This window comes from Miniopterus schreibersii (genome assembly GCF_964146895.1).
Source record: "Miniopterus schreibersii genome assembly, chromosome: 3".
Classification (NCBI taxonomy): Eukaryota; Metazoa; Chordata; class Mammalia; order Chiroptera; family Miniopteridae; genus Miniopterus; species Miniopterus schreibersii.
Genome location: NC_138103.1, coordinates 97,790,661 through 97,815,213, shown reverse-complemented (window position 1 = coordinate 97,815,213; position 24,553 = coordinate 97,790,661). Strand labels below are relative to the sequence as shown.

General features: G+C 41.5%; 2 protein-coding genes across 3 annotated transcripts in view; both read left to right on the top strand.

Moving 5' to 3' along the window:
• C9 (complement C9) overlaps positions 1–11,088 on the top strand; it is a 40,346-nt gene extending 29,258 nt beyond the window's left edge. The window contains exons 8-11 of the mRNA XM_081131268.1: positions 1,647–1,772; positions 3,504–3,682; positions 9,818–10,046; positions 10,433–11,088. Of these exons, the coding sequence (XP_080987394.1) occupies positions 1,647–1,772; positions 3,504–3,682; positions 9,818–10,046; positions 10,433–10,455 (557 nt within the window). The 3' untranslated portion in view covers positions 10,456–11,088. The remainder of the gene's footprint in view (positions 1–1,646; positions 1,773–3,503; positions 3,683–9,817; positions 10,047–10,432) is intronic.
• Positions 11,089–18,108: 7,020 nt separating this feature from the next.
• The window catches only part of FYB1 (FYN binding protein 1), a 132,099-nt gene continuing 125,654 nt past the window's right edge, over positions 18,109–24,553 (top strand). For both annotated transcript variants that reach the window (XM_081131267.1, XM_081131265.1), the window contains exon 1: positions 18,109–18,214. In XM_081131267.1, coding sequence (XP_080987393.1) covers positions 18,212–18,214 — 3 coding nt within the window. In that variant the 5' untranslated portion in view covers positions 18,109–18,211. The remainder of the gene's footprint in view (positions 18,215–24,553) is intronic.

Sequence of the window (24,553 nt, the reverse complement as noted above, 5' to 3'; positions counted from 1 at the left end):
GTAACCTGCTTCCTTGAAAGAACACTCTCCCTTCCCTTTGACACCTAAAACCCTATCATACAGCAAATTGGCTTCTGCCTCAAACAAGATGACTTGGTAATGCACTAGCCAGCAGCAGAAATTGTATTGTAATTTAATATTACTGGTACTGCTGCTTTTGGTGAAGATCTATTTAAAACATGAAAGTGCAAGAGACATAATTTATATAACTTATTTCTTAGCCGGTAGGCTGGTTTGATTATACATATGATAATTGTCTTCAGTATTGGAAGGGAAATATTGTTCTAAATTTTCTCTCAAGGAGAAGGGAGGAAGCAATGTTAACATCATATAAGTCTAACATCTTAAAGCAAGGGTTGAACATTAGTTTCAACCTTGTATGATGAGAATTCTAATTATTTGGTGGTAGTTGAATTGGGTCCGTGTTGAGTAGGTTTCTGACCACACTTGAAATCATAGAAAGAAGGCCATGATTGATCATCAATGTTTGCTGTGTGTACAGGAGAGGCCTCTGTGCTACGTAATTGCCATCCTGGCTAAAGGCTTTATATAAATCTTTTAAGAATAAAGTAGATGCAAAGGGACTTTATTAACAAGTTTTAATAATTTATTTTATAATTATGGAAAGTTATAATATGTCTTAAAGAGGTGATAGATGCCAGCATATTTCTTCTCTCTGCCCTCAAAATGTTGGGATGTGTCTCTGAGGAAGGGAAGTGTTTCCAAAAACCACATCCATGGCTCCTTCCTCATAGCCTCTGGCAGTGTCAAGTGAAGAATGCGATGTGTCTGTGATCTTAAAGCCTGACACTGTCCCCAAGTGAAATAAATATGACACAGCCAGAACCAATTGCACTTTTTTTAAAAAAAAAATGTCTATTGATTTCAGAGAGAGGAAGGGAAAGGGAGAGCGAGATAGAATCATCAATGAGGGAGAGTCATTGATTGGCTGCCTCCCACATGCCCTCCGCTGGGGATCCAGCCTGCAACCCGGGCATGTGCCCTGACTAGGAATTGAACCTTGATTTCCTGGATCATAGGTTGATGCTCAACCGCTCAGCCACGCCAGCAGGGCCAGAACCAACTGCTCTTAATGCCTCAGTCTAGTTTGGGCAGGTAGAAGCAGCGTTACCTGGAGGAGTGGAATATGAGATTGCTTTGCTCACAGGGCTAAAGCCAGCAAGATAGCATAATGAAGTCTCTGAGCCCTGCCTGGTAAGCTCACCTGATAGATATCACTGGGAGATGGGCACAAGAGGAGTGCGTCTTGAGTAAATTGAAAATCAGAAGAGAAAGGCTCAGTAGCAGTGATCAAAGCACAGAGAACCCTTTGAACTAAGAGTTCTTGAGTGAAAAAGTTCCAAGGGCTCAAATCTTTAATCTTAGGGCTATAACCGACCTAGTATGACCTATGTCCCTTTTAAACAAGAGGTGAATTTATATGTCCTTTGCCATTAAGTTGATAAGCAAAGTCAAAAGGAGGCTACTAGATTCAAGGACAAAGCAGGACAGATGTAACCTTCCATTTGCATTCAGTAATAATGCCTACAAATCCAAGTATGTTTCTTATAAAAGAGCAAAACTGGAATTTATCTATGATACTGATAGATATTATCTAATAATTTTCAACTAAATACATTAAACAGGTGTGGAACTAAAGGATGTCAAGAAATGCCTTGGGTATGATCTGGACTTATCTGTGAATTTTGGAATCAAATTAAAAGGAAACCTTAATAAAAAGGATTGCATAAAGAGTGGTGGTGGCAAAACTGGTAAGTATGGCCTCACTTCTTAGGTTAAAAATGGGGGTGGGGGTCATGTCAATGTGCACTGCCTTGTCACTATGAGCCCTCTTACTGTCTGTCTTCTTTATTAAAAATACAACAACAACACAACAAACTAGAAGTGCTTAAAAACTATTTTATCTTTACAGTGTTTTCCAAACTGTTATAAACATAAGCGACCCAGGGACATGTACTCATCTGTCACCATGGTGTCGGTTGTGCAGTGTGCAGCTCTAGGGGGCGCTGCTCAAACTGCAGTCATTATAGATTTGTATGTTTACGATGGCAATGGTAGAAAAACATCTTGAGAAAAAATGTCCTCTTCTTCCCCTAATTTTAACAAAGGTTTTGAATGGACTAGTGGCAGTATTATATGCTTCCATTAAGAAAGGAAAAGACCAAAAGTCTCTCTCTAACTCAACCTTCCACCCAATTTAAAATCCCTAATTCACCTTCACTCAATTGGTCAAGGGGTACAAACTTCCAGTTATAAGATAAATAAGTAACTAGGGGTATAATGTACAACATCATGACTATTCCCAGTTAATACGGCTGTGTGGTAAATTTGAAAGCTACTAAGAGAGTAGATCCTAAAAGTCCTCATCACAAGAAAAAAACAATTTTGTAGCTATATGACATGATATATGTTAACTAAATTTATTCTGGTAATTTTTTTGCCCTATATATGGCAAGTCATGTCAGTTATATCTCAATAAAGATGAAAAAAGAAATCCCTAATCCATCCTTAATGTAATAAATCATTGCATAACCCTTTTAAAAATATAAATATCTTCAGTATAAATATTACTTCTATTGTTACTCATTAGCAGATTTGCAAGCACAAGGCAGTGCTGGAATTCTCAATTTTTACTCTAATCAGAGAAACCTGAGAGCATTTTCAGACATTCAAATACTTGAGACTCACCTTTAAAGACGGCGGAGAAGCAGAAAAGAGTGAAAACCTGATACTTGTTAAAGCACAGCAACCACTAACATGTGGCCATGATTGGAAGCCAGTGATGAACTGAAAAGAAAGCTGAACCTGCCATCAAATGTCATCATTTCAGTGTTTGGCCCCTAAGCTAACTGTGTGATTTGGGGCTAGTCACTCCAACTCCCTGAGCCTCAGTTTTCTCATCCATAAAAATGAGGAAGGATTAAAAAATCATCTAGAATTTTTTTCCGGTTCAAAATATTCACAAGTCTAAAAGATTCACAAAAGTTTGTTAAAAGTGGTTTAGCCTGGAGAGAGACTGAGGGAGAGGTGGGTAGGCACTGGGGATAGAAAGAAATTTTGCTTCTCACTTTATTCTTTTTTGAATCCTTTGATTTTTTTAAATAATATTAAAATCGTTTAAAGCAAACCAATATGAAATATAATTATGAAGGTAAGTCTGCAACAAAAAAAAATTATAGTACATTTAAAGTTGTGTTTAGTTCCCATGTGTGCACAGGAGTGAGTGATGACCTTGGAATTACCCATGCATCTCAATCATGGTAAAATTTTTATTTTATTTTTAAAAAGATGATTGAAGTCTACAATTAGCAACTAATAGAAATTGCCCTTGGAGATTTGGGGTGCAAAAGTTGCGTAAGTAATGTTTATAAGTAAAATTCAATAAATATATTAGACTATACTTTACAAAAGGGGTTCAATAAATGTTTATCAAATGTCACAGAATTAAAAACGCTTGACTTCCATCTTCTCTCTCTTCTCAGTAAACATCACCGGCGACGGCATCATAGACGACGTCATTTCACTCATAAGAGGAGGAACCAAACAATATGCAACTCAACTGAAAGAGAAGCTTCTCAGAGGAGCCAGAACAGTTGATGTGATGGACTTTGTAAACTGGGGCTCTTCCTTGAGTGATGCTCCAGTGCTCACAAAAGAAAGGGTAAGTAATGTTTATTTTCAAGTAGAGTATTTTGTCATTCTATTAAATGTCCCTGTTGGTTCAGATGAACAGTCAATTTCATCTGAAAGATTCAAGCATTCAGATGCACTCCCATCTCACCCCCTGGAAGAAGCATGGCATAGAAGAAAGGCACAGAGTGTGGCATCAGACCAACCCAGGCTGAGCTTGGGGTCTCTGTCCCTCACGAGATGTGTCATGTTTTCTGATTTCCTCAACACTAAATTCTCCAGGGCTCCAGGTTTATTTTAAGGATTTAATAAGATTGCAGGTATAGAGCCCATAGCACAGGCTAGCACAAAATAGGTGCTCAGGAATGGTTGGTGCCCTTCCATCTGCCCCTGGTTGTCCTCGCCTCTGGGTGGCATCACACTACCACTTGCAACACAGGGGAATGGTATTTATTAAGGGCCTTCATGAAAGGGAAGTTCACAAGGTCTCCTTCATGAGAACTCATGAGAGGTCTTACTCCTTAATCTTCGTTTCAAGGATCATTTTGTTTCTCTTGGGACTCAGGTACGTTTTCCTTAATGCACATGATCATTAAATCCAGTTGTTTCACTCAACGCTCTGGAAAATATAACCGATTTTGTGACCCGCCTCATGCAGATGGGTGGGTTCTCCTGAATTTTGTGCTTGTGTGTTGCTTTTACCTTCATCTTGCCTTTTCTGTTCTCAGTTCTCCTTTTTTCATTACCCTCATCCACTCTTATCCACCCACGTATCGAGCTATATCAAGCTGTTTCTGGAAGATCTTGGGTAATCATGAACCACTCAACCTACAATTTTTGTTGTATTGTGCGACTTAGCAGTGCTGCGCCAGATGTTAATGACAATCAGTGCTTTAAAGAGCTGCAGCACCAGTGCTCTGTGTTATAGTCGTTACAGTTCTAACAGCACAGTGAAAATCATTCCTAACTCTGGTATAGGTGTTATCAGTGTTATGAGTGCTGGGGGCGGAGTCCTTATGATATCTCAAGAAAAAGAATTTTCTGAGACTCATATGGGAGGAGGAGTGGTTTTTATTTGTGTGGAATTACATCCCTGGGTTTCCAAAGTCCCACTTCCCTTAACCCAGTCCTGGGAGAAGTACAGCTGGGGATTCAGCAGAGCTAGAAGCAAAGCCAAGTGTCCAGAGTGTCCGTTCCGTGTTGTAACTGGGTCGGGTTCAGCATCAGGCTAGTTGCAGTCCATTGTTCCATTGTGTGGGGTCCACACAATGTGGGTAAATGCAGGGGAGCCAAGAGAGCGCTCCCCCTGCAACAGGAGTCCCAAGGCATCCAAGAGCACTGAGCATACAAGAGGGCCACGAGCTAAGAGAGTGAATTTCTTTGTTTAGGGGTTAAATATTCCACGCCTACTCTGGCCAATGACCTGTTCCTGGATGCTACTGACAGACAAGTACCTTCCCTATTTCACCCATAATAGTTGGCCTTCCCTTTACTCCTTTCCTGTTATTAATAACTAGGTTAATTACAAAAGTATTATAGGGATAAAAATAATACTTATTCTATTAACAATCTACATCTGGTGCATATAGTTTAATTCGTTTGGAAGCCTTTAAGAAACCTAAATACTTAATATTATAGTATTAACATAATACTTAATATTATAATAATCTAAGTACTTAATATTAAACTATGTTGTCATTTTTTTTGTATGTTAGCAAATTTCATGATAGACTACATCCACTAAAAATACATCTCTCTACAAATGGTAGAAAAGCATCAACTAGGATAAGAGAAAAATTATAACCATTTTCTTACTTAACAGAAGGCCAAAGTTCATCAGAAAAAGGTGTAGCTCTTCAGGAAAACTTCAGAATGTACATTTTAATTGTCCTTTGTCGTCTTGTGAGATTTTTGGCTCCAGGGTTTGAGGTTCTCTGAAACTGCCGTTATTACATGTCCTTTATCTCTTTGAATACTATTGGTGCATTTCATCCAAATTGCATTTTCCCCATGACCCTCTATTCCTGTATCTGAGATTATCTAGCCTTGACTTTCCTTTGAAGGGTAAAACAAGATGAATTTCTTTTCTTTCTTTTTTATTTATTTACTTATTATTATTATTTTTTTAATATATCTTTATTGATTTCCGAGAGAGGAAAGGAGAGGGAGAGAGAGAGACAGAAACATCAATGATGAGAGAATCACTGATCGAGCCCGCAACCCGGGCATGTGCCCTGACCGGGAATCAAACCCCGATCGCCTGGATCCCAGGTCGATGCTCAACCGCTGAGCCACGCCCCGCCCGGCTGAATTTCTTTTCTTAAAAATCAAAGTAACTCCACTACGTGCCTATGCTGTTTGTGCTGATGTGGCAATGCTGGTAAGTGGGTTTCTTCCTTCCAAATAAATATGACAGAGTTGAAATCCATATCCTACATACTTACCCGTCAGTGGTGTGCTGGTGGACAGTTGTGTTGACTTGTAGAAGCTCTTGATATATCCTGGATATGAGACTATTTACTTAAAAGTACTATAAATGTCTTCTCTCACTTGAGGACTTTCACCCTTAAATGGTATTTTTGATAACCAATTTCCTCTTTTTGACTTTTTATTTTGAAATCATTTGAGATTTACTCTAAAATGACACAAATTGTACAGCTAGTAAAATTGCAAACTAGCACAGGATTCACATAAGCCCTACACCCAGAAGCCCCTAATATTAACAACTTAATTGGAAGAAGATATGACTTTGGGTGGTGGACACACAGAGCAATACACAGATCTTGTAACATAGAAACCCACACCTGAAACCTATATGTTCATATTGACCATTGTAATCCCAATAAATTAAAAAAATATATATATAACCATAGTACCATCATCAAAACCAGGAAATTCACATTTACTACATCATGGGCCTTATTTAAATTTCACCAGGTTGCACCCTAATCTCCTTTTTTCTGGTCCAGGATCCAATCAGTATCTCATGCTGCATTGAGTGATCACATCCCTTTAGTCTCTTCCAACCTGTGACAATTCCTCAGACTTTTCTTGTCTTTCATGACCTTGATACCTTTGATGAGTACTGGTCACTTGTGTCAAATGTTTCTCTATTTAGGCTTAGAGTAGATTGAGATTTTGCATTTCGGGTAAGAATTCCACAAACATGATATCATGTCCTTCCTCATTTTATCAGGAATTATGTTGTTTTTATTTTGATATAGTTAGATATACATTTCTTTTCATTACAGTTGGTGCTTTTGTGTCCTATTTAAAGTTACTCCCTACCTCAAGGTCCTAAAGATGCTCTCCTATGTGTTATCTTCCAGAAGCTTTATTGTTTTACTTTAACATTTCCTTCTACAATAAACCTAGAGTTGTTTCTTGTGTGTGGTGTAAGTTAGGTCACTTTTTTTAAAAAACTTCCCTTTGAATATCTCCTTGTCCTAGAATAATTTAGACTGTATTATTGATTGGTGGTATATTTTTTATATCTGTGAAAATCAAATGTCAGTCTGTTTTCAAAATATTATGGTTTTTTACTTAGCTGCTTTTAAGATTTTCTCTACTGTCATCATTTGTGGGATGTTGCTTTATTCTCCAGCAATTTTACTCTGATGTGGCTGGGTGCAAAAAGAACAATTTTAACCTTGCTTTTCATTAATGGAGTATCTTGATGTCTGTCACCAGGTTTATAGTATTCTCAGCCATTAGTCTTCAAATATTCCTTTTCATATATTCTGTCTTTCTTTACCTTCTCACTCTTTTATGTTTTCTACCTTCTTTCTGCATTTCCCAAACTTTTATCTTTTCATACTTCACTGTCAATACTTTTTCTTCTGACCTATATTTTAGGTCATGAACTTTGCTTCAGTTGTGTCACATCTGCCATTTAACTAGGCCATTAATTTGGTTTTTTATAATATCAAGCTCTTGTATATCTACCTTTCCAAGTCTTCCATTTAAAAAGATAATTTCTTGTTCTCTGCTAACATTTGCCAACTTTTCTCCCATCCCCCAGTTCATACGGTTATTTTAAAATCTATGTCTGAGAGCTCGAATCTTGGCATCTCCCATCGCTCTGTTTCCAGCCTCTATTATTTTTATGGTTCTCCATCGTGTTGCTTTGTTTCCTTGTGCACCTAGTTATTTTTGTTGTGGGTTGAAGATTATACTTTAAAAAGTGTTATAGGAGTAGGGTGACACCTGAGATAATTTTGTTTTCCTCCAAAGGAAATACACATTTATATCTGGAAAGCTTCTGAGTGCTAATAATTCAGGATCATTTTCATGCAAACCAGACTGCAGTCTCTTCACCAGGGCCACCCACTTCCACATGCCTCTTACCGCTAGTGCTGTAGTCCTTCGGGTTGGGTCCCTTGTTACCATTTTGGGTCCTAAATTCCAATCTCCCCCCCCCAGTCCAGTAATATGCTGTCTACCATTTAGTCACTTGACCGCCTCTCCCTCAATTAGGAAATATGTCAAGGGGACTGGGGGCCCCAAAATGCGGGGCTCACCTCATGGAATTTCCATCTTCTCCCAGATCTTCATTACCTTGTTAATTCTTTATCACCTCATTAGTTCTCCAGGACCCTCAAGCAGATGTTTAATTTTGGTTATATTTTGTTCAGCTTTTTCCATTGTCCTTAGTAAAAGGATTAGTTGACAATACTTAATCCATCATTACTGTTCTGCAGGAATTGCTGGTATATTTTTTCTTACTTCTTTCTTGAATCTTTAGATTCCAATTTCATTTGAATTTTGTGGTATCTTGTTTCAAAACACAGTGCCACCAAAGGACCTCAATTTGTTACAATTCTTTCACTCAAGCAGCTCTTTATAGTCACATAATTGAATTCACTTAAATTTCATGGACATATGGTGCAAGTTTTCATATATGTTATGGTTCCTCTACTATACACTTGACCTTAGCCAATAGGCCAAGAAGCAATGGTACCTCCGTGACAGGAACTTTTTGAATTCTGCACTGTAGACTGGAATCCTCTTCTTTCTTCCTTAATACCATCAATCTCAGCTTAATAGTCATTTTCTCAGGAAAATCTTCCCAAGCTTCTCTGATTCAGTTTTAGCAACTTTGTATCTTGCTCCAGAAATTTAAGTGTGCAAAATAAATCATTTCATTTCATTTCATTTCATTTCATTTCATTTCATTTCCTTGAAGTCTAATTAAACTTCACATTGAGATCCCATTTCTCCATAATGCTGGAAAATGTATCCTTCATTCATCTGTTGGATGGGGTTCAGGGAGGTCTTCCTTGTTGCCTAAATTAATGCATGAATCCTGATGCTTCTGTTGGGGAGATGGGGAGACGAGGTACGTAGGTATTGAATCCACTGTGGTCGCCCCGATAACCTCACTGATCATGTTCACATGTTCACTTGGAGTCAAGTGGTTCCGAGCCTTCCATGCCAAGACTGTGCATGGGGATCACTGACAAAACTGGAGCCCTGGTCCTCGATACCCAGCTTCCCTGGGGTACTCCACAGGTCTTGCTACTCCCCAAAATAACTGCTAGAGGTCTGATTATGATTTCCTGCTACTTGGGGTGCATGCGAACGCTGTCCCCTCCCTGGTCTAGAAGAATCTTCTCCTTCAGCGGCATTCTTCTCATACTTTTCCCAGAAAAACATTCCCAATGAGTTCAGGCTTTCAGAGAAAAAAGTCAATAAGAAGTTGACCTTCAGGGCTTTCTGGACTTGGCCTTGCACACAAACCTCCTCTTAAGACAAGCACTTGGCTATCTTCGGAAAGAGGAGAGGAAGGGGAAAGGCAGCAGGACAGCTCACAAAATACTATGCCAATAAGTGATGCTGCCAAAAGCTTAAATCCGTGACTGTTCATTTTGAAAACACACACACCCATCCTTTGTAGCACATATCATAGTTTCCGTTTAAATTTATCTGTATGATTATTTTAATATCAGTCTCTTTACTTCCATAATGTCATCTCCTGACCAAAGAGATCATGCCTCATTTTGGTCACTACTATAGTCCTAAAGGCTACCATCATATCTGGCAATAATAACCCTTCAATAAGCCTTTTGTCAAATTAGTCAATTAATGAGTAAATAATTCAGTGAAGAATGTTACAAGCTCGGCCAGTAGAAAAAGACCTAAAATTAAATGTTTTGCTTTCTTGCAGCTGTCTCCTATACATAATCTGATTCCAGTGAAAATGAAAGATGCGCACCAAAAGAAAGAGAATTTCGAAAGAGCCCTTGACGATTATGTCAATGAATACAGTGTGAAAAAATGCCGCCCATGCCGAAATGGGGGCACCGTGATTCTGCTGGATGGGAAATGTGTGTGCTCTTGCCCAGTCACGGCTGAGGGGGTTGCCTGTGAAATCAGTAAAGAAGTAACTCTTCCCGGTGAGAGAAAGTTATTCGATGTTATTAGGAACAATAATATGCATTTTGGGGTTATTTAATTTATCTCATCTATCTTAAGTGTCAACCTGGTGCTTTGCCACCCAAAAAGCATGTGTATTCTCACAACTTCCACACTATTGGTATGCAGGACCTCTATTTTCTCCCCAGTTTTCTCTTTCATTGCCAGTCACACTTACCCTCCCTATACAAGCTGAATATCCCCTCTGGTTTGGAGATATCTCACATCTTAAACCTCCCAGTACCTGGGCAGAATCCTGCACATCATGATATAACAGGCTGAGGGGGTGAATAAATAGATGGGTGAATGCATCCAAGGTTGAAGTCCTATTAATCATTAAGATTTGATGATCCTTTGTTTTCTCCAGAATTGTCAATGGGCGAGAAATAGAGTTGTTGGTTTCCCTGGGATCACATGGAAGGAAAATCAGCAGGAACACTAAGACGTTCAATTTATGATGTTGCCCATGGAGATAGTCCTTGCTGCCAAATGAAAAGCAACGTGCTTCATGAAAATTCTACCAACCTCTGAAGTCTCCTCTCTTAGCTCCAAGGTGCTTTTTTCCCTCCTTAAACTCCTATAGTGGTTCTTTTTTCTTTGTTCCCTAACAAGGAGAGTCAGTAGTGAAATATGCCAGGACTGCTTTCTCCCACAGGCAATGCCAATCTCTTGCTAACAAATCAAAATTAAATTGAAAAGAGAATGTTGGTTAGAAAGACTCATGTAACTGCCAAAGTGCTTTGTGTGACTGACATGTTCTGCCACTTCCACTGCCACGAGTCTGTACCATGCAGTTTTGTTACTGTTTACTTAGTTTCATCTTTTTTGGTCATTTGTCGTTATGTCCATTCATTCATTCATTCATTCAATCATTCATTCATTCAGCGAATCTTTACTGAGCACCTATCATGGGCACAGGACTCTGTTTAACTCTAGCTCTCCTGTTTAACTCTATATGTCCACAGGAAAAAGTCTATTGTATTCGTAACCAAAAAGTACTAGATTAAATTGTGTGAAATTGTCTCTGTTGGGTCATATTTTACCAAAAGAAAAAGAGAGAGAGAAATGAAAACAGTGATTCATATGATTCATTTTAATATCTATCCTTATGAGTTGTATAGGGTAAGGCTACACATAAGAAACTGATTAGGGGAGCTGGCTGTACTATTTTATCCATTAGCTAGCATGGTAGTTAAGGCCTGAGATCTTTGAAAAGATCTGATAACTCAAAGAAAGAAAGAAAGAAAGAGGGAGGGAGAGAGGGAGGGAGGGAGGGAGGGAGGGAGGGAGGGAGGGAGGGAGGGAGGGAGGGAGGGAGGGAGAAAGAAAGGAAAGAAAGAGAAAGGCTCAAAATACAAATGGGGAAAAAATGCAAATTCAAAGTTAATAAATATTTAATAAACATCAATAAAATGTATCATGTCAACTCCATTAATTGGCATTCTTATTAATAAACATTTCATGCATTTATAAATAAATTTAAGTTAGTTTTCTCACTTTGTGGAAACTCTAAGAATGCACATGATTACTGAGAGATCACAGTAAATAAACTGCGTATTGGCAAATAAATTAAAAAGTAAAATTTTTAAAATATTACTTAAGAATTTTTAACAACAAAGAAAAAGTTTATTAGCTATGGAATGCATTTAATTTTTTTGCTTAATTTATTTTCCTTTTTATTGAATTTATTGGGGAAGCACTGCTTAACAAAAGCATGCGGGTTTCAGGTGCACAATTCTACAGCTCATCCTCTGCACACTGATTGTGAGCTCTGCTTTCTGCCTTGCTGCCTGCTAGGCTCAGTGACTGAAAGGACCTCTGGCTGTAGCACTCCTCCGTCAGGCTAAGCTCCGCAGGGGGAGCCAGAGGGAGTCCAGAGGCTGGAGCTATTGCTTTCCCCCGGCTGAAGCCACACTAAGGGGAGTGCTCCACCCAAGAAAGATGGTGTCTGTGGTATGGTAGAATGACAGCACAGGGATCCTGGGGTTGTCCCTGTGGGTACCTTTCCAGGGTCACAAACGTCAGACTCTCCTCATGTGACTCTGGTTCACTTTGCCCTCCCTCTGCCAGAGCCCAGGGTGAGTGGCTGCTATTGACCTTTTGTGTGTTGGCCCTTTCAGAGGGCCTGTGTCTCTAGTGGACTCCTGCCTCTCCCTGGCAGACAGAAACCCCGCTGCTTTTCACAGCCAGGTGTTATGTGGGCGCTTCTTCTCAGCTCTGATGCTCAGGGCCGGGGAGCCCAGCTTGGGATTTAGACCCCAGGCTTCTCAGGGGAACCCCTGCAGCTGATATATCCCTCCAGAACCTCAGCCGCCGCCTATAGGGGCAAGAACAGCCTTCTTCATATCTCGGCCCTTCCCACTAGTTTTGATGTGGCTTCTTCCATAAATCCTTGGTTAAAAGACTTCTCTTCAGCCCATCTTCAGCTCGGTATTCAGGATGGTTGTCCTATATCATTTATTTGTAATTCCAGTTTGGTCCTAGGAGGAGGTGAGTGTAGCTTCCATCTACAATGCCTCCCTCTTGGATCTCCTATGGGAGGCATTTTAGTATATTAGGTCTGATATAGAGATGGTACTCTAAAATTAATGGTGCCCTTTAGGGTATACTAAGGGGCCCTTTAGGGTATAAAATAGCCCTCCGAGCTCCAGAGAATTCCCAGTCCTCGAAAACCTGAGTGAATTGGGAAGACTGAGGATGTTGAATGCATATAAACACTGAACTCTGGTCTTAAACAATTCACTGAGAGAGTTTTTGATATAGAGCATCTAGACCAAGGGGAGTAGTAACTACCAAGAATTTTGTTGTTTTGTCAAAGAACAAAAGAGCTGAGCCTCAACCAGATTCCCAAGGATCAGCTTAATGATTTTTCTGAGTTCCTTCTACTGGAAATGGGGGGAACAATGTAGGGTTCCACTGGCAGTGAGATCCTTCAACGTCCCTCAGTAGATCATTTCCAGGAGGGTGCACCATTAAGATACTAGAAACTACCCAACAGGAAGCAGCCAAGAAGAGTCTCTAGACCTAAACTGAGGAAGAATCACCAGAAATTTGGGGAGAGAACCTTCTGGCTGCTGAGCATTACATGGCTCATCCTGGATTGTGGCTGGGAGAAGCAGACTCCTGAGAAGGGAAGTCCTGACTCGGTGGAGTATAACTGCCCCTTCACATGCTGCCCGCCAAGCACACCACCAATTCAAGGCAAGGGGCATGTGAGGAAGAGAGTCCTCTGGAGCTCTGGCTATACATTCAGATCATTACACTGAACCCCATCTGTTATCAAAAGAACCTGGAGAAGCCAGATGGACATTGTGTTCTCTTGGGCCTAATGGAGAAAGAACCTTTAGGGTATTGTTATATGTTTCCCTTTTTGTACTTACAACTTAGGTTGCTTAGTTAGTCTACTGATCACATGGTAGACAGACAACACACTTAACTGGCAATGAGAAAGGGAAAAAACTCAGGGAATCATGGGGTGATCTACTTTCACCTTTGTCATCTTCCCTGAGTCTGTAAAATCCCAAGGCATGTCCATTACTTGCCAAACTTTCTGGCCTAATCTTCCTGTTGGGAAGGAAACTGGGAAGGGAGGAAGGAAGGGAGGAAGGGAGGGAGGAGGAAGGAAGGAAGGAAGGAAGGAAGGAAGGAAGGAAGGAAGGAAGGAAGGAAGGAAGGAAGGAAGGGAGGAAAATAGATCCATTTTTCCACATAGGACCTTTTCTTTCTTTCATCCATTAAAATGCAAGTTACCGTTAAGTTGTTAAGCACAATGACCAATCCAATGAGGGCATATATTTTGATGATGTCAGTTAAATCTCCTTGTCTTGGAAACCCAGTGAGATAAAAGAATTACAACTTGCATTCTGCTTTGGAGAAGAAGGAATAAAGAGGTGAAAAGTCATGAGAGGAACATGCAAGACTAGCAGATCCTCCTGTGTATTCTGAGTTCCCCAAAACCCAAGATGAGGGTCAGATACAAACTATAGCCACAACAGCAGAAGAAAGTAGTAAGTAAATTAACATACAACAGAATTCTGCTCTGCGCTTTGTTCTCTTTGCTCGTTGCTCTCTAAGTTGTTTGGATAAAAGACTTCTTAAGTAAAGTTTAGGTTACTTTTCCATTTTCTTACTTCAGCAGTTCTTTTAGAGTTTAGTAAACATTTGCCTGGGGTTGGGTTTAAATTGTAATGACAACTGTTTCCTGCCCTTCTTGAGTTTAAATAAAATTTCCTCATCTTAGTAAATACGGTGGGAGCTCTCCTATTGGAAGATGAGTTCACTTTGTACTGAAGGGGATTAATAAGTTATTTCTTCTAGAGCATTGATGTTCTGAAAGAGTTAAGGCCTCCTTTCATCAAAAATAGAAAGTACAAGAGTGAAAAGAAATCCATTTTGTTTTTAAAACAAAAAGTGAAAGGAAACTAAGCCAAATCAAGAGACTGCCCATTTCCCGCTGCACCGCCTTTTAAACGGGCCTGGCCATAGCCTGTGGTCTCCCTGCCGCTTTCCATTTGGCTATCCCGCAGCTGTCCAAGCAGGGAGGCTAGAATTTCCTTGAATTGCTATGAAGCTATTTCGTGAGTTCGAGTTGTTCTTTGCCGGCAAAGTTCAAAAACATGTTGATAAGGAGAGTCAAGTATAAAAAATAATGAAGTTTTAGCTCACCAGACTCTCAGTCTAGAAACTTGAGGGGTCACTTAACATTTGCGTGCTTTCATTTCATCATCAAAAAGCAACAATGTGGTGATCATCAACTAGTGTTTGACAACATTTTAGCCGAGAGTTTTCCTGCTGCTTCCCATAAATGGTGGGCTTCAAGGGCGGCTGTGTGCACATGCAGAATGAGTGTCCAGAGAGTGTACTGTTTTTATCAGATTCTGAAATGAACCCATGAGCCAAAAAAAGTTTAAAAAAAACAAAAGCTGCTCTAGGATCTTAGGGTGACAGAAGGAAGTGCAAAAATTAGCTCGCATTGGAGGAGTTTCAAATCTAATTAGGGAACCAAACTTAATGCGGCCAATTCAGTGGGAGAACCATATCAAAGAGCTTTGTTTCACGGTGTAGTCCGCAGGAGTTCAGGAAAATGGGGAGATGAATGAGCAAGCAGGGAAGGCTTCCTAGAAGAGGTGAGGCTCGACATCCCCCTATTCTCCTATCTCAGGGGTTTTATCTAGCATATTCGTGCTGCACACTTAAAGTCAATGATCTTATGTTTCTTCCCTAAAATGTTAACCATTCAGGTGATAAAGCAAAAATTATGTAAGATTATTTCTAACCCTGTATACTAAACAATTTCAACCATAGGCTTTTCAAAGCCTGTTAGATGCAACATTGACAATACTGTTAAATAATGATCAGTAGGTAGTGTTACTTAAATTTTCATTTGTGCAATTTTCCTCCATTTTCCTGTAAATTGACTTTTAAAAATGAAGCTGGTTTCTGCCAGCCTCACACTGTTTCTGGGCCTCACAGTCTCCACCTACCTGTCACCTTCAGTGAATACCAAAGGGACAGATTTTACCATTGCCTGAGCAAAAACAGTTTTCTAGACTGCAAATAATGGAAAGAGAATGCACGCCCAAGTCCTTGAAGGATTCTAACCACTTTTGCATTCTCTGAGCTACTTCTCCTTCCACTAGCAGGAATAATTGCAGTGCCCATACCAGGAAAATATAGCTTTATCTTCCTTTGATGGTATCGTGACATTGTCATCTTTATTGCATTTCCTGTTTCATCTTTCTGCTCAAGGACTTGTGTACTTAGTTGATGTGACAGAAAATATACTCACATATTGAAATAATATATATTTTTTTAATCTTCACCAGAGGATATTTTTTCCATTGCTTTCCAGAGAGAGTGGGAGGGAGGGAGAGAAACATCGATATGAGAGAGACACATCAATTGGTTGTGTCCTACATGAGCCCCTGGGCTGGGGATCAAGCCTGCAGCTGAGGTACATGCCCTTGGCCAGAATCGAACCCTCGACCCTTCAGTCCACGGGCCAATGCTCTAACCACTGAGCCAAACTGGCTGGGGAGAGAGAATTATTTTACGTAAAGTGATTATGCTCCAAAAACTAAAAGTATAAACTTATTAGTGGGTTATGAGTTACGGCCTGGAGCTTCAACCCTTACCTGGTTTTCTCTTAGCCAAAATACTTCTCCTAAGTGTATGTTTTTGAGAAAATTTGTGTCAATAACAACTAAAAATTGCCTTAATCTGCCTTTACAAATAAGCAGAATTTGAAATGGAATTCAAGTTAAGGAACTAAAATTCGAAGTTCTCTTACCCAAAGTCTTGTCCGATCAGCTACATTGTTCATGGAAACTGCTAGACTTCTGTTTGGCATGGAATTTTGTCCAGCTTACTGCTACAAAGGGAAAGTCATGGAAAGACCAAGTAAGTGTAAGTAACTAGTACGTAGTGCAAGGTGAAAATGCGTGATAAACTTGGTAGTAAACTGTCAGGGTGCAGAATTATTCTTGCCTGCAAAGTTGCCTGGTGACCTGTTCGCCACCTCGCTAGTGTGAGTTACCAGTGTGCCCCTCCTTTTTGCAGGCCCGCGCCTTGAAATCACCTCGGGAGCTTTAGAAAATACTGATGCCTTGTTCTCAAAACGATGTTTTTATTTGAATAGTCTGGGGTAAAGCCTGGTAACTGGGCTTTTAAAAACACTTCCAGGTGATTTTAACACACAGCCAGGTTGCGAGTCACTGCGTTAGACCCTCAGCTGTCCCTGCAGTGTGACGAGCCCCGTCTGAGTAGCGAAAGAAGAGGCTTTCTGGCTGCCCTTCAGGGTGTCCTGGGCCGGCTCACATGGGTGGCCTGCCGGCGCCCAGACGCACGCTGCCTCCCTGTGCGCCCAGATTGCCCAACTTCAGCCTCTGACACCCTCCTAGCATCTGGCGACTCCTCACGCCCCACCCCTCTTTAAAATACCCACAAGCTCTGGAGCAATGTCAGGTTCCTTTCTACCCCCTAAACTTGCCCCTGCCCTGCCTTCCTGCCTTGCCCCGGCAATGATTCCATCCGTATTTCCTACCACATCTTGATTTTGAAAAACATTTTCATTTTAGGGAATACATAAGGAACACCTCTTTTAATAAGGGATAATTAGTATTAGCTCGTCATCAAATTAAGAAAGCTGGTGCCCCTCTACTAGGTAAATGCTATCGTACTTACAAGAAGATCTAGAGATTTTCATCCCCAAATTAGGGATTCAGTTGGCTTTCCTTTGCAATAGGTAACAAAGATGATCTTTTTGCCTTTGAAATTACTTTAGAATCAGGCTATATATTTAAAATAAAAGAAATAAATCTGTGTACCAGAATATGTTTAGATAGGTACTGCAGTTGATTGGTGGGCAATCTAACTATTTGTTATCAAATTCCATGCCCTTAACTCAAGAATATCTAGTTCGCCAGTGTGAGGGATTGAGGCATTTGATGCTAACAAAAATTACTGAAAAATTAACACATGAACTTAGATTGAAATGTGCTTTATATTTTTAATGAAATGAATGACAGCTTATCATAAGCTTATGAATATTTCCACCATTTAAATGTTGATGAGAATGGTTTAAATACACTTGGGACTGGTGATTAAAATGATCATGATCCTTTTGTTCTTTTAAGCATTATAGATACATTTGTAAAAAGCACTGTCTACTCAAAATAGAAAAGTCAGCAAACTACAAAGTAAGAATTATGTATAATAACACCTCTACCCAAGTCAACCACTGTTAATGTTTTAGAGTGAGTCCTTCATTCATAGATGAAAGACAGATAAAATGGGTAGATTGATCCACAAACACAGACTTTATACAAGACAGGTTAATAATGTACACAGACGTTAATACCCAGGTACTTTTAAAAAAATTTTGTCAATTTTCCAACTTCAAACCTTCACCTATAGCTGTTCTCATACCACTGAAGTGTAATAACTGGGTAAACCTGACCAGTTATACAAATGTTCTGAGGGCTGAGATAACATGCAAATAAACCTTCCATATCAATGTGCGAAAGCTGGACAGACCACACAGTTCAAAAAAGGAAGTGCCTTCTGCAGAGCTAACTGCACACTCACTGTCCAAGTTTCAGCATCTGCGGGGTCGCTGTGTGCCAGGCACACCAACACTTCAAGGAAAATGGTAAGTAATCCATCTGGAGGCTCTCCCTGGTCTCCTGGCAAACACCTAACCTCTCAGAGAGCAGGGAGGGGCAGGGGTGCCTCGCGGCCGGGTGCTCCAGGCCTCGGGAAGTTTTGCTTGTCCCAAGTTGTTCCATTTGCTATTGAAGCTGCTGAGTGTTTGTTATACCACTTGAGAGACTGGGGCTACAGGAGTTCCCTTTTCTGATTCTAGCCTTCAGAATAGAGGAAGAGCTTTGCCTTAGAGAAAGAAAAGTTGTATTTTTTTGCCTTTGCTTCTTAAGCTAGCTGGGTTCCAGAACGAGCAATGCAGTTAGGTTTCCTATGATGAGCACTTGGATCCCAGAAGAGCACTGCAATCAGATGTGCTGGGTAATAGTGCTGACGGCCAGGGCTGTTTGGACAGCACAGTGGATTTTGCAAAAGGAGCTCCTTTGTTTTAAAAAAATGCATTTTTATTATTTTAAATAAGAAAAGTAAACAAAGCCCAAATAGTCCAAACCTTAGGAATGGACGGGTTGTGTTCCCCAAGTTAATTGAAAGTCATCATTCAGAGCACGCTTACAATTGTGACCCGGTTCCCAGTCGTACCATAAAAAACTAGTGTAACCTATAACGTGGCTGAACTACAGCATAAACATTCTGCTGCATAGTTTCCTGCTATTTCTCTGTAAAAATCGGCTGCGTTCTTAACACACGTGGTGGTCTTACGCTCCCAGAGTCCAGAAGAGAGCCAACTTTCTATCCCACGCGCCCCTCCCCAGCCCGGGGACACTGGAGCTGGTCCCCCCTCTCATCACGGAGAGGGTCACTCCTTGTACCAGCTCCCAGTGGGGACGTGGGAGGGAGACCAGGACTCTGACAGGTTCTCAGTGGGGGAGGGAGCGCCCCGCGGGCGCTGGAATGGGGAGGGAAGGGGGTTCATGGGATGCGTTTGTAGCCTGGCAGCTCTTGAGGGGGGGGACAGTGTGGGAGTGAGAGGGCGTAACCTTGCCCTGGAGGAGAGGGAAGGAGAGATGGGTGCGAGTGGCCGGCACAGGGGACAGGACAGCAAAGCGCTGAGCAAACAGCAGCTCGGGGCCCTCCCCGCAGCCCCCCTCTGAGGAAGGCAACTGGCATCCAGGCGGGGCTGGCAGATCCCTTTAGTGTTTCCAAAGTGGGTGCGTAGGCTCAGGATTCTTAGAAAGCAGCCTCACCTTAATTACTGCTACCCTCTTCAAAAACAAACGAGCACATTTCTTGAACTGGTGATCAAAATGTAAAATTTAATACGGTACTAGTGTCTCACTGCAGTCTACACATGTTTTTGAGTGATTTTTTAAATAAAATTTACAGATTGATAAGAAAATAAATAAACGAGGGCATTGTGCTTCACAAAGAGTTATTTGGATTTTCTTGGGGAAAACAAGGGGATAATAGCAGGAAAAAAGAAAGTTTAACTGGATGGTGTGTGTTTGGTGAATACGTAAGCGATGTTTTCTTACGAGGTTATCTTCTTATAAAGAAAATTTCTTAGAAATATAGACATGCAGAAATACGTGGTTTCCGGAGTTTTGTCATCTAGGAGACAATCATTGTTACGTCAATACCAATCCTTTTAAATTTTACCATTTAAAAATGTATAGTATAAATATAATTTTCTGTAAGTGCCTTCATACTTTGTAGACCATTTTCTTATCTGATTTTGTATTTGAAATATTTTGGATTCATGAGTTAGATATCATTTCTAATGATAAACCACTTTTAACTACTGTGCAACATCCCGTAATTTATTTTGATCGGCTCCTTGTATCTAGACATTTACTTTCCTTGTTTTTCCTTCTTTACGGTAATGCAGACAAGCCTGTCGCAGCATTCTGTCATACGCATTGCCCAGTGATGTTTTCATCGGCAGAACTACTAGAAAAATTGCTACGTGAAAAAAAATACATAAATTTGAGACTTTTAACAAAAGATGCCCTCTTTTTAAACCATCCTGTTTAAGTCTGCTTGCTCTATAGTGGTGCGGTGGATAAATTTCCAAGTTGCAGCCCTGGCCTATGTGTGCCTATCTTTGTAGCACGTCGGGTTATTTTTAAAGAGGAAGTCCATTTCTGTTCATTTCTCTCTTCCCAGTGTAGCTTCTGCCATTTGTATGAAAGGCCGCAGAAAGGCAGGTAGCAAATTAAAGGAAGGCAAACAAACCTTACTTCTCCTGGAGAGGCATCGTGGCCTAGTCAACAGGCTATGCCGTGGCTCCGTACGCTTTGCTCACTAGCTGAATGTGTTTTCCACCCGTCGTTTACGTTCTGAGTTTGCTTCTTTGGCCAACAGCGGTGAGATGAGGAGGAGAGGGGGAGGAGAGGGATGGTGACAGTGATGACTCTCCCACAGTGCTGGTTTGGGGAGGAAACGGGATCACAATTATACAGCACCTATTACAGTGCAGGCACCCGCCGCACACTGATGACTATGAGTTTCCGTCCTTCTAGCCCCAAATAAAGACTTTCCTAAGGCGGCCTGGAGACTGTCCGGGACCAGAGGAGGAGTATGACAATGGCAGTTACATGTGTGAGCCCTGACATGCACTGTGTCATTAGAACCCACAGCAAACTTTAGAGACAGTTACCGCTGTTTTTCCTGTTGTCTAGCCAGGCACACTGAGTCTTTGGGAGGGTAAGTCACTTGCTCACAGTCACACAACTATTAAATATCGGGACTGGGATTCGTGCACAATTCTGTCGCTCTCAGAGTCAGAGCTTGTGTACATTAGTCTGCATCTGAGAAAAAGCAGGCACAGAGAAGACAACAAGGTGGTCCAAGGAACGTCGGGGACTGGCTTTTAGAGGGGCAGGGGCCTTTCTTCAGGCAGGTGGCCCTCCCCGGCAGAGTTGGGAATCAGGGGCGTAGCAGCCTCTGCTATTGCCAGTGTGAACTGTCTACACTTCAGAACGCTCACTTTATTGAAATCTTGCAGAGGCCACTGGGGTGGGAGGCTGGAGGGGTTCTCCACCCCACGGTTCAAGAAGGGGGGTTAAGTGATCAAATGCCTTCTCCCTCCTGCCCCTCCCAAGCTCACCTCGTTGTCGCCGGTGTGACTGACCTGGCCTCCTCCAGGCTGTGTGCAGGAAAGAAGCTATCAGAAAGCAGGACCATGTGGTGGCCCAGGTGGCTATCGGGAAATTCACCTTTTATTGCCCAAAACATAACTTATTGGTAGGGCAACTGTGGAAACCTGTGGGAATGAAGCACAAAAGTATGCGGGATTTTGTGAGGGCAAGCATATGGGCTACTAAGATTGATGGGTGTTAGCCATACAGTGGCCAGGAGTGCTGGGTTCTAGGCCCAGGCTCCCATAATGCCCTGTGTGATCTCGACCCATCTTCCCAGGTCTCTCTCTAGCCGCTCTCTCTGTGAGGATACAGAGCCGGCCTGGGTGTCCCCCCATGTTCTTTATACTATGATTCCACATTTAAGAAGTGAAAGACGTGGGTAACAGGATCTAAATTGCATCTCAAGCATCTGCCCCTGTGGAAACTGACTTAATCTGCAGCCTTAGACGAATCTGTTCACTTTAGCCCTAAAATGGGAATAATAGAAAGTAATACCTGTTCACAAGACAAGCATTTTTAGGTGCATTTCAACTTGCAGAATTTTCGGTAGGGGGGAATGGAGGAGCAGCTCTCCAATAATGCGCAAATGTTTGTATGTTCATGGATAGTGGGGAGAAAAATCTTTCATAGATAAATTTTAGAAGGTTTTAAGAAGTGAAGTAAAAAATGTGTTTGGGGCTTTTGTTCATTCGTTTTGCTCCTTTCATTCGGCTTTCAGTTCACAGGTGAGCTCCTGAGGAGAGAAATATGCTGTCACTCACTCATTCCCTCCACCAAGGTTATGGAGCCCCGCTCGCTCCCTGTGGGGCTCTGGATGCGAATCTAGGGAGAACCGCACGGTGCACTCGCTTCCCGCACGAGCCTCAAATTTCAGCACCTAAATCAGCTGCAGGCTCAGGATGCGGCCTGAGAATTCATGTTTCTAGTCAATTCCAAGGTGATGCTGACACTGCTGGTCCAGCCACCGGGAGACCACTGTTCCGTGGAAGTGGATCTTTCAGAAGCTAATCAAAGTAAACATATAAAGAAATACCCTGTAGTGACCTCGGAGGAGGTGACTAAGGAGCTGAGGTAGAGCATACAGAAGAGATGTCTTCTTAGGAAGGGGCCTGGTCTCTGGCAAGGTGACATTTAGACTAGAGCAGTGGCTCTCAACTCTGGCTGCACATTAGAATCCCTTCAGCAGCTTATATGTCACCTCCATTCTCAAGGTGAGACCAGTTAAAGAGAAACTTTGACATGGCAGGTGGGGCCCAGCAAGGGCTGAGAATTGCACCAGGGCGAGAATGAGCTGGGCAACGGGGAAGTGGCAGTAAAACCATGTCTAGCAAAGGAAATGGCAGGTACAAAGAAGCGAGGCAGAGGACAGGCTGGATCTGCAGGGAGACCAGGATGTCTAGAGGGTGAACAAGAGAAGAGAGTGGCAAGAGGTGCCTTCACGAAACAGGCAGTGCCACCTAACTGGTGCGCCTCCAATGCCATGACAAGGAATTCGAATTCGACCTTATTGTGTCCACCCTGGCAGTCATGGGAGGCTCCTAAGCGAAGGAGGGAGCGCCGTTACCTGATCCACATTTTGAGAGCAGGGCTACCTCTGGAGTGACATGCATCTTCACCGACAGCCTTGACTCTTAAATATGGGCTTTCCCCTCCCTCATCCATTAAAACTATGGCTTCAGATCTGCACATAGCCAAGTTAAAGAATAAATGTAGGGTTTCTGAGGGGAACAGGTTTGGGGACCTGCAAATAACTTGAGAGGTTGTCATGGAAACCCAGTTAAATGCTGGTGTCCCAGGGAAATCATAATATTTGAATCAGGATCCCTCTGAGAGCCAGGGCTTCCAACCCACCACTTTCAAGTAGAGTTGTGATTCTTGCCCTTGCCTTGTAAGCTGGGGGCGGGGAGAGGGTGGTCAACCACAGTCCTGAATGATATGTTCATATCCCCAAATAGAAATTCATTCACCTCCACATACTGCCCCACCCCCACCCCCACTCCCTGAGCTGTTCTTATCCCCCCCTTCTGCAAACGGGGCCACCTACGTTTTATAGCAAGATCTAGCCCAAAGGGTTAAAGGAAAATTTTCTGTGCCATGACTAGCGGGTTTTAAGCCAATGATGAGAGGTTTAAATTCTAGGGGATCCTTGTCATCTACACATCGATGCGTGTAGGAGGAAATGGGAGCCACGTCTTGGAGCAGATCTGAGCACACACAGTGAGGCACCCTCCTTCTTAAAGTGAACCTGTGGGGTCCAGCTCTCGATCTGGCAATGTCAAGATCACCTTCCAAATACTTCGAGGTGCATTCTATCTGCCCTTTATTTCTTCTCAGGTCCTTCTCTTTTTAAAAATATGATAGTATAAAAACAATGGAATATTATGGTGTGTTATAAAATAAATAACAAATGCTCACATTCTCACCACCCAGATCTCATGCATATTAACCATTTGCCATAAGATTGTCATTTGCCATGGTTTCAAATTTTGCTTTTCCCAGTTCCATGCTCCTTCCTCCAACAGCTAAGGACCCCCAGCTCTGAAAGTGGCATCTCACCTTCCCATGAATATTTTTATATTTTTATTTTGCAGGTCTACATCCATAAAATGACACATAGAATTGTTTTGCTGGGTTTCATTTTCATGATTTCTGCGTTTGCTGTTTTTCACTCTACATTGGTATGTTGTCAAGATATATCCATTTGGACACATGCAGCTCTGGTTCAATTTATTGAATTGCTGTGTAATTATATTGCAATTTATTCACCTCTTCACCAACGTTATTTTCCATTTTGAGCTGTACTAGAATGAATATTCTTTTACATGGAGAGCACAAGCACCTTCAAGTTTATTGAATATCAGCAAGTTGTTCTCCAAAGTAATTGTAACAATTCACCTCGCACCAGCCCCACATGAGAGTTACGATTTCTCTACAACATCCCTAAAACTTGATATTGTCACATTTATCTATAGAGTTTTGAAAATATGTTATATGCAGAAGTCTACTTCATTGTTGTTTTAAGTTTCCTGATCACTGCTGAGATGGAACATATTTTTATAACCTTATTAATCATTCAGGTAACCTCTTCTATACCTTTTCCTCATGTGTTTTACCAATCTTCTTATGTACTACCTTTTCCTCGTGATTTATGGGCAATCCTTATATAATAATTCTAGGCATTAATCCTGTGTAAACTGCATGTGTTGTGAATTTCATGTTCCCAATCTATGGCTTCTTTTTTACTTTAT